The sequence below is a fragment of the Prinia subflava genome, chromosome 4 (assembly GCF_021018805.1).
Source record: "Prinia subflava isolate CZ2003 ecotype Zambia chromosome 4, Cam_Psub_1.2, whole genome shotgun sequence".
Taxonomy (NCBI): Eukaryota; Metazoa; Chordata; class Aves; order Passeriformes; family Cisticolidae; genus Prinia; species Prinia subflava.
Genome location: NC_086250.1, coordinates 390,237 through 400,166, shown reverse-complemented (window position 1 = coordinate 400,166; position 9,930 = coordinate 390,237). Strand labels below are relative to the sequence as shown.

General features: G+C 46.9%; 1 protein-coding gene across 2 annotated transcripts in view; it reads left to right on the top strand.

Annotated features, from left to right (window-relative positions):
* Window positions 1-963: 963 nt before the first annotated feature.
* Window positions 964-9,930, top strand: part of KDM5A (lysine demethylase 5A) — a 47,243-nt gene continuing 38,276 nt past the window's right edge. For both annotated transcript variants that reach the window (XM_063395050.1, XM_063395049.1), the window contains exons 1-5: window positions 964-1,353; window positions 3,177-3,254; window positions 4,277-4,399; window positions 6,564-6,734; window positions 8,051-8,185. In XM_063395050.1, the coding sequence (XP_063251120.1) occupies window positions 1,189-1,353; window positions 3,177-3,254; window positions 4,277-4,399; window positions 6,564-6,734; window positions 8,051-8,185 (672 nt within the window). In that variant the 5' untranslated portion in view covers window positions 964-1,188. The remainder of the gene's footprint in view (window positions 1,354-3,176; window positions 3,255-4,276; window positions 4,400-6,563; window positions 6,735-8,050; window positions 8,186-9,930) is intronic.

The window sequence follows — 9,930 nt, the reverse complement described above, 5'->3', positions numbered from 1 at the left end:
GAGGTGTGTTTCCCATATGTAAAACGTGGGTGACACCTCTTTAATCTGGCAGGGAAGTGACGCAGATAAATGTTTTGATCTGCATGCTGCAGATCTTGTAAAGCCTTCTGCTAACGGGGGGCGGAAAATAATTATTTCTTAGGGTGAAATACAACACCAGCACGGAGGTTTGAATAATCAGTAAGAAAGTGAAATGTGGTGTTTAGTAAACACTGAAGGCAAAGTTCTGGTTAAAAACAAAAAGACGTGCAATTTGCTTTGGAAGACTGTGTTGCAATGCACAGGTAAAAGATACAGATCTCTCTGTGGTGACAGTGCCAGGACCCGAGGGCACGGCCTGGCGCTGTGCCAGGGCAGGGCTGGGCTGGGTGGCAGGGAAAGGTTTTCCCCAGAGGGTGTCTGGGCACTGGAACAGCTCCCAGGGCAGCGGGCACAGCAGCAGCCTGCCAGAGCTGCGGGAGTGTTTGGGCAGCGCTCTGGGGCACCGCTGTGATCGCGGGGTGCCCCGGGCAGCGCCGGGGCTGGACTGGCGGACCCACCGCCGGCACTGCCGCCCGCGCCGCCGCCGGCACCGAGCGCGGCCCCTGAGGGCGGGGGCGGGGCCAGCGCGGGGCGGAGCCAGCGCGGGGCGGGGCCGGGGCGCGGCCTCTGGCGGCGCTTCTGACGTCAGGCACAGACAATGGGCGACGCGGCTCCGCGGAACCGGAAGTGAATGGCTTGGATTTTGTCGCACATTCCTCCGCGGCGGAAGTGGCGGCGGACCCGCCCTTCCCGGTCCCAGTCCCTCTTGGCCCGCGCAGTGCCCCGAGGGGCGGCGGCCCGGGAGGAATTGCTCTGAAATCTGTGGCGGGAGCGTTTCCGAGAGCGGCGGACGCGGAAGCCACCGCGGCAGAAGAAGCGAGGCAGAGGGACTACTTTTTGGATCGGAAGGCAACCTGCGAAAACTTCCGGGGAGGGCTCAGAAATAGGCGTCACTTCCGGCGGGCCGGGACGCGAGGAGCGGGGCTCGGGCGGGGGGAGCGGCCCCGGCCGGACGGCGGCAGCGGCACTCGGTAGCAGGTCTCGCCGCCCCGCCCGGCAGCGCCGCCGGGAGATGCGCCTCGGCCCCCGGCCCGGCCCCTGAGCCCCCGGCCGCCCCTCTCCGCCCTGCGCTCCCGGCGGCGGCGGCGCCCCCCTGCCCCTGCGGCCATGGCGGGGGGCGGCGGGTCGCGCTACGCGGCCGAGTTCGTGCCGCCGCCCGAGTGCCCCGTGTTCGAGCCCAGCTGGGAGGAGTTCAGCGACCCGCTCGGCTTCATCGGCCGCATCCGCGGCCTGGCCGAGAAAACCGGCATCTGCAAGATTCGGCCCCCCAAGGTACCGCCCGCCTTGGGGGCTGCGCCGGGGGTCCCGGCGTGCGCCGGGCGGTCCGAGCGCGGCCCGGCCCTCGGTGCCCGAGCGAGGACGGGAGGAGCTGGGCAGGCCCTTCCCCCGCGTTCCGTACCCGCTCGGGGTTTCGTGTGTCGCTTTCCATAGGCCGCGGTGTCCGTGCCAGGGACCCGAGGAGCTGGAGAGGCTTTGACCTCCCGGCGGGCCTTTGTAGAGGCTGCTGTGGAGCAGCTGAGAAGCGAACAGTGCACGGCTGTGCCCAGGACTTCACGCTATTTTTACTTCCAAAACGCCAGCAGTCGACTTGTGAAAGCTGGGAAGGCTTTGTAGGTGAAACGGGGCGTTTGCTCCGGGCGGGGAAGAGGGAGAAGGAAGGGTATTTGTTCGTAATGGATGACTGTGTGTAAACGTAGGCTTTAGATTGTTAAGGGGAGGACGGCCAGCCGGTTCGTATGTGGGCATCATGTTTGTGCACAGCTTTTCAGGAGGCAGCAGCTTGCTCTCTCTCCCTTGGTCACCTGCGCAGGGAGCTGGGGAGGCAGGGAGGACAGCAGGCAGCTTGGCAAGAGGCACTTACATCGCTCAATTATTAGAGTGCAAATAAACTTCAAATGCAGCTGCTAGTAAGAGACTTGAAAACAGTGGGAGAGGTAAAAAACTGAAAAGAAATTGTGCAACTGTGAACAGTGTGGGTATGGGGGGTTGCTGATTGTTTTTCGTGGTTCTTTCTCTCCTGACCCGTTTTGCTTCCCAGAATGTGTTGCTTTAATGACATGGTGAAAACTTGACCTCCAAGGGGCTGCCCTTTCTAAAATAAGCTGCATAGCTCAGGTTGAGAGGCCACAGGGAACTCATCTGGATCCTGTTCCTTGAGGATAACTGGAACTTTCCTGGCCATTGGTGCATTTGTGTTTCTCGGGACTGCTGAGCTGTTTGCCTTGCAGGGTTTCACGGGATGCACGCGTTGGGTTGATTTGCAACCTGCAGTAATTGCTAAATCAGACATTTCATACTAAGATGACTGATTTATTGCTCTTTTCTATTATTACGAGTTGTAAATGCTTAAGGTTGTGCTGGAGGCCTTTATGTGCTGCAGCAGAGCAAATAATGAACGTTTTGTGGGTCTTGTGCACGCCTGTAATGGCGTGTCCCTCCTCTGGAGCACTCACTGCCAGGCAGTGACTGAGGCTGTGGTAAAAAGTGCTGAAAAGCTGAACTACTTGTTTTGATATCATAACACATTTTTGAGAGGTGGGGTTGGGAGGCACTTGTGGTTGCACTGACCCCTGACAGTGCTGAGAGAGTCATTATTGAAGGCTCCATTCCTGCTGAAGAGTTGGGCCCCTGGCTGGGGTCTTGTCTTTATTGAAATGACTCTAGACAAGCAGAAAAACCTTAGGTGTGCTATAATGTGCCTAGTTTAGTCTTTGTTGCTGTTGACACCGAGGATTTTTCAGTGTGCAAGGTATATGGATTCTTTTTTTAAAGTAAATAAATAACCGACCAGCTGCAGAGTGCATCTCGTGTTTAAGTTTAGGATGAGGTAATGCATACTGAGCTGCTTTGAACCTTGTTTTCTTTGACATTTTTGCATCTGTGAGGATCTTTCTTCAAACTAAAATATAGTGGGAGGAATATTGTTGTATAAGCACAAAAATGTCTTAAAATTGGAAAATGATATCACCAGTTGTTCTGAGAAACGAATTTACTATTGGAAGCTTGTTTACTCAGGCGTTATTGGGGTGTTTGGTTTTGTGCATTTTTCAGAGAAGTTTCTGGAAGCAGTAAAATGTCTTTCTGTCTCTGTTTAGGACTGGCAGCCTCCATTTGCATGTGAAGTACAAAGTTTTCGTTTCACTCCACGAATTCAGCGCCTGAATGAACTGGAGGTGAGCCTTTCCACTGTTGATGTAATTTAGTGTTTGCACTGAAAGCAAGAGGTCTCCCTGCTTGAGATTTGCATCTTGGCAGGTTCCTGGACAGGGACACTTTAGAAGCCCATAGGCCACATCAGTGTTTATACTTGGCTCTGGCAGAGTTTGTATAAAATAACTCTGCCTGGCTTTGAGAAAAATCTGGTTTTTGTTTTATTACCCAAAATAACCACAGGAGTTTTTCACATTCAGCTGGAAGTGTCTAAAATGAATTCCAAATATCATGTCAGAGTAGCCAGTGTCTAGCCTTCAGAGCTCCACAGACAATGATTTTTTTCCTCTTAAAATATTTACTGCTCCTCTGATGCCTCGGGTTACCTCATACTGTCGTGGTAATGCCTTTTAAGCCTTAAAATGATTTTTTATAGGTTTATTATGGCTGGTTAACTTTATGATTTAAAAACTTATGTGAGCTGTCTTGAAAGCAGTATGACCTCCATTCTGTCCTGGTTTTTCCTTTTCTCTACCACATTTCTCAAAGCCTTGCTTTGTTCACATACCAAAATGTCATTTGGCTTGTAAATGGGTCTCCTTATGGGAAGTGATTTGAGTTCTCCAGAAATACTCCAGGGAGGAGGCCCTTTGTGTGGTTAAGGCATATATAAAAACTGTTGGTAATTCCCCTCCTCCCCACCAACGTATATTTTAATAATTGTTCTTGTGTTTCTGCCTGCAATGCTGATTATTTCATAAGCATGCATTTTGCTTTCAGACCAATAAATTATTTGGTAGTAATTTAATTTATAGGGTCTTAAATGCAGAGAGAAAAGCATATATAATTTTCTTTTTGTAAAGATGTTTCTTTTTAACGTTTCTATTTCTAGGTCTTTTTACACTACAAAGAAATATCTCCCCTGCCAAGTTGCATGTTGAGAATGGAAACACTATAAAAACTTCCCCTGTTTTCTCTCAGGACTGTAAGGTTTTGTCGCATTTGGTTTTGAACATACATGATTGTCTACCTTTACTAATTCCAGGCAATGACAAGAGTGAAACTGGACTTCTTGGATCAGTTAGCAAAATTTTGGGAACTCCAAGGATCCAATTTAAAAATCCCTGTGGTTGAGAGAAAAATACTGGATCTCTATGGTCTGAGCAAGGTAAGTGTAGACCTTAGGCAGACAGGGATTTCAGTTTTCATTCAAGCTCAGGAAGCCAAGCAACAGCAAAGGCTTGTGTTACAGCACTAATCTCATTAATCCAGAGATAAAATAAGTGGGAAAAACACAGTGAAAAAACATTTCTAATTTGAATGTTTGTGGCAGTCATGTCACAGTGAAATTAAATATTTACCTTTGGTTGGATTGGTTGGGTTCCATACAGCAGGTATTTATTACCATCTGTAACTCGAATGTCCTGATGCCAGCTGGCCATCAGGATTTTTAGTTCTCCATTTCTATGTGTGGTGGAGCTGCAGGAGCTTGAGGGGTTCTTTGGGAAGGCAGCAGAGTATGTCTGAGTGTAGTTCAGCTCTGATCAACAATTCTGTAATGAATTGTTGCAATTTTTCCTTCCTCCCTTCCATCAGAGGTTTTTATAAACATACAGCTTTGAAAATTTATAATGTCAGCTTCAGGAGTACTTACTTTAATTTCCAAACCAGGCTTGACATAAGGCTGGCTAGAAATGAATATTTCTATACGTGATTTGGTGAACCAGATTTCTTTCAAACTTGACACATAAATCTCTGTTGGAATTTGGTTTTGCACTTGCAAAATATGTGTGCCATTATAAACTTAGTTGCTAATAAATATAAATAGGTAGATTTCTTCTTGCAGGGAAAAGACTGAAGTTCTGGTAGTTCTAGTGCTTCTAGGTTAGAGCATCAGTTTTCCTTCCCCATCAAGATTTATTTCTCTTAGGTAAGTAAAAATACAAAGACCTGAGTGTATTTCAGTTTTAAAGAAAGTCAAGTATTTTGGAAAGTCTGGAAGAGCTGATAAAATGCAGAGAAAAGCTGATAAAATGTCTTTCAATATTTTTTTTCTTTTTATGTCTATGGTGTCTTACTGGGATATGCAGAATATCAGAGGGGTAGTGTGAAATATCTGGGTCACTGTAATGAGCTGGAACATTTCAGTTGGCTGTAGATTTGCAGCTCTGAGTTGATTTGGTTCGTTACTGGCTTCTGTAACTGTTGTTCAGGCATAGATAATTGTAGAAAACAAGTTTTCCTGGAAATTTTAAAGATAAGTTGAAATTTAGGAATGGTTTCATTTTAAAAGGTTTTTCTAGAACTTTTCTGTAAATATGAGGAAAAATAATGATCAATAATATTGCTTTATTTAAGTGTAACTCTGTGTGATTATAGGAGAAACCAGAATTAACAAATTTATTTGTCACTATCACAGTTTGACTTCTCAGTTTACCTCCGCCTCACAAGCAAACCATAAATTTCACTCCAGTAAGAAAATGTTTTTGCCTTGAGGTTTCTAACAGTGTGAAACATTAAGCTTGAAATTTAGTCATCGTGTGTACAGAAATGCAATGCAAAACTACACTGCTGTAAAAATGATATTAATGTTACAATAATATGAATGGAATTATAATCCATTTGTGTTTTAAGTTGCTTGGCAGTGAAACTGTAAAAGGAATGGAGGCAGTGGAAATGTGGCCTGTGTGTTGGAGGAAGCAACTCATATGCTGTAATGATCATTGCTTGCAGGCAAATGGTCTTGTTTTTAGTTCTATATGCATACAGATGTAAGCAGTGATAGTTGTGTGTGTGAATTACTGGTCTCAGACCAACTGAAGTCACGTGTAATAACTGGACTGAGCTGGAGAGTAAATTCATTTTTCCCTCTTTTTGTAGTAGTCTCTTCCCTTCAGGGTTTTGTGAGCGTTCTGAGCTCCAGCACTCCCTTCTGCCCGGAATCTGTTAGAATGGGCTTTATTGCTGGCCAGACTTGTGTTTTACAGCAGAGTACAAGTCTGGTGAGAGTCAACTTTTCAATTTGTTCTTATGGTAGATTTTGTATTTTTTCCAGCACATCGTAAACCTTAACTGTTGCAGTCCTCCTGTCCAGGACAGTGTGCAATTTTCATTTGCTAGTAAATTAAAAATCACATTAAATATATGCAGCAATATGAATAAGTAAGTGCTTTGTTATTGAAGGACTAGTTCTTCAAGAAACAAAAGCTAATTTGGGGATTCTGTCACTTTTCATGGAACCTTTTACCATTTGGTTGGTTTAATTGATTCTTGCTTTACGCAAGCTGGTGAGAGCAGCTCAAACCCCCTAACTCTTTATTTCTGCGTTTCAGATTGTTGCCAACAAAGGAGGCTTTGAAGTCGTGACCAAAGAGAAGAAGTGGTCTAAAGTGGCGAGTCGGCTTGGCTACCTGCCAGGGAAAGGCACGGGGTCACTGCTCAAGTCTCACTACGAGCGGATCCTGTATCCCTACGAGCTCTTCCAGTCCGGGGTCAGCCTCATGGTGAGACGCTCGTGGGTCCCCTGCAGGGGCTCCAACTCCAACAGGCTCACACAGTGCTGGGGAAACTGGGACATGGACAGTGCAGGGGGCTCCAACAGGCACACACAGTGCTGGGGAAACTGGGACATGGACAGTGCAGGGGGCTCCAACAGGCAGACACAGTGCTGGGCAAACTGGGACATGGACAGTGCAGGGGCTCCAGAAGCACACACAGTGCAGGGGAAACTGGGACATGGACAGTGCAGGGGCTCCAGAAGCACACACAGTGCAGGGGAAACTGGGACATGGACAGTGCAGGGGCTCCAACAGGCACACACAGTACTGGGGAAACTGGGACATGGACAGTGCAGGGGGCTCCAACAGACTCACACAGTGCTGGGGAAACTGGGACATGGACAGTGCAGGGGCTCCAACAGGCACACACAGTGCTGGGGAAACTGGGACATGGACAGTGCAGGGGCTCCAACAGGCACACAGTGCTGGGGAAACTGGGACATGGACAGTGCAGGGGCTCCAACAGGCACACACAGTGCTGGGGAAACTGGGACATGGACAGTGCAGGGGCTCCAACAGGCACACACAGTGCAGGGGAAACTGGGACATGGACAGTGCAGGGGGCTCCAGAAGCACACACAGTGCTGGGGAAACTGGGACATGGACAGTGCAGGGGGCTCCAGAAGCACACACAGTGCTGGGGAAACTGGGACATGGACAGTGCAGGGGGCTCCAGAAGCACACACAGTGCTGGGCAAACTGGGACATGGACAGTGCAGGGGGCTCCAGAAGCACACACAGTGCTGGGGAAACTGGGACATGGACAGTGCAGGGGGCTCCAGAAGCACACACAGTGCTGGGGAAACTGGGACATGGACAGTGCAGGGGCTCCAACAGGCACACACAGTGCTGGGCAAACTGGGACAGGGGGTCAGTGCTGCTGGAAGCTCAGCTGTGCCAGCAGAGCTGGAACCACCCTCGTAGTTACCTGTGACACAAGTGCAGAAGTTGTGACGTGACCTTGTGTAGTTATTTTCTGGTGTTTCTTTATAGGACTGAAGTCAATCGGGAAGGAAAGGGGAGGGAAAACAGGGCAAAAGATGATACGCTTAATTGGAAATGTTTCTTTTTCTTTGGATAACCTGGTATCTGGGATTCAGTTTTCTTCTTTAAAGGGTGAATGAATTAATTGGCCTCTTTTCCAAGTGGTGTGTATAATGCTGTGTGACTTGTCCTGTTTCTTAGCAAACAGGATGATTCACGGGCTGTGGAATGATTAGCACTGCCTGACCAACACAGTGTCCTGTGCTCTGCTCCTCCAGGGCATCCAAAAGCCTAACCTGGATCTTAAGGAAAAAGTGGAGGCTGAGGACCTCAGCTCAGATGCCCAGGCTTCCCCAAAGCAGGCTTCAAGGATGAATGTTATGCTGAAGAGAACTAGGCGTGTCAAATCCCAGGTATTCCTGTTAATCAGCTCTGACAGAGAGAAAACATTTACTTCTCCCACTAGTGCCACAGTCTTTGGCTGTGGGAGCCTGCTCAGAAGCACCACTGGGATGCAGTCTTCATTTAACTGAAATCCAGAGGAGTTTGTCACTCTGAGACTCTGGTTTGATACAGCACATTTGACTGTGTCAAAACTTCTAAAAGTTGCTTTTTGTTTTCTGACAAGCAACCTAAGTACCTTAGTAATGAATGTATCTGTGAAAACGGGATAGAAAGCTGTTTGTGAGTTGATGTTAAAGCTTCTGCTTGTGCAAGTTCTAAAACCTTTTTAAAATATGCCTCTTAATGACATAAATGCAAAAACATGTAGGTAATGTTAATTGTGGAATTGCATGTGGGAGTAACTCTCTCAAGCTGGGCAGGCAGTTCTTCTGAAGAACTGAAACAGATGTGTGAGGAGATGATCAGTGATGGCTGAAGCTGTATGGGAGTTCTGAAAAGCAGTTTCCTTCCTTCTGAATTCCTGGTGTTACAGGAATTTCTGGTATTCTAGTAGGTGATACTAAATCCTGGGAGGTACCCCTGAGAAAATTTAAATTGAGACTGAATCACCATCATTTAAAATGCTGTCTTACTAGAAATAATGGTGGGGTATTGCCCTGATGGCTCTGTTGCACTATTTAAATCAGGCCTTCCCCTTCTGACAGAGACAGTCCTTGCAGGCAGCATCCTGAGGCTTTTCTCATGCAGTCTGGTGGCTCCCTGCTGGCTCATCAGCAGAGCGTGGGTGAAAGCTGGATTTACACGCAACCAGCTTTCTACTTGCTTCATACCATTCCAGACTTAGCTCCAGCACCACAAAGTTCTTTCAAGTGCTCTTTAACGCTTTCCTTTTACAGTGCACCTTTCTTGTCACTGAGGTATTTGAGTATCCTTTATAAATTTTCACCTTCTTCTCTGATGATTTAGACTGAATTGTCTTTTTAGTGTGTTTTCTCAGCTTGCTAAAGCTGACTTGAAGTTATTTATCATAGCCATGTAGCAGTGCATCACACAAACAGTCCCAGGCCTGCTGATCATCCCAGATCTCTCAAACAAGGTATTGGTAGTGAGCTATCTAGAAAATCTGAGAGTGCTGTGTGGAATTCTTCTTTGGATTTGAATGAATGTTATGGCAAAATGCCAGTATGTCCTTTTTCTCACACATGGTGTAAAAGTGTCACTGTTTTATTAAGGTCCTGTGGATCTTTTTTCCTGCTGATTTCAGTAGAATAATGGTACTTATCATTTCTGCATGTTGGAAAGATGATTCTTTGTTGATCCTGGCATTGTAAAGCTGTTTCACTTTGTTTAAAGGGCCTGCAATTCAGAAATAAGAGATCATTTTATTTAGATCGTCTACAAAAAATATGTATATTTAAATGCCTTTTATTAGGCATTTAGGCTTGTAGCCTAGTTATCTTTTAAGCATTACAGTTCTTTAAATGGTTGGAGTTCTTGAATACAGGAAAAGCTCATCCTGCTTGCACAGACAGGAGAAGTAGGGTCTGGCTGTGTTGGAAGCCGTGTATAACTATCTTAAGTCATCCCTGGAGCAACATGTGGAGATGTATTTCCTCAGCAGCCAGAAAAGGTAGCAGTGTAAATAAATACCTGAAAACATGGAGGCACTGTTCCAGATTTCAGTGCACCTTTTTGTTGTGGACAGGACTCTGTTTATTGTCTGAAATGTATAGCTGGAACTGGACCAGAGGTT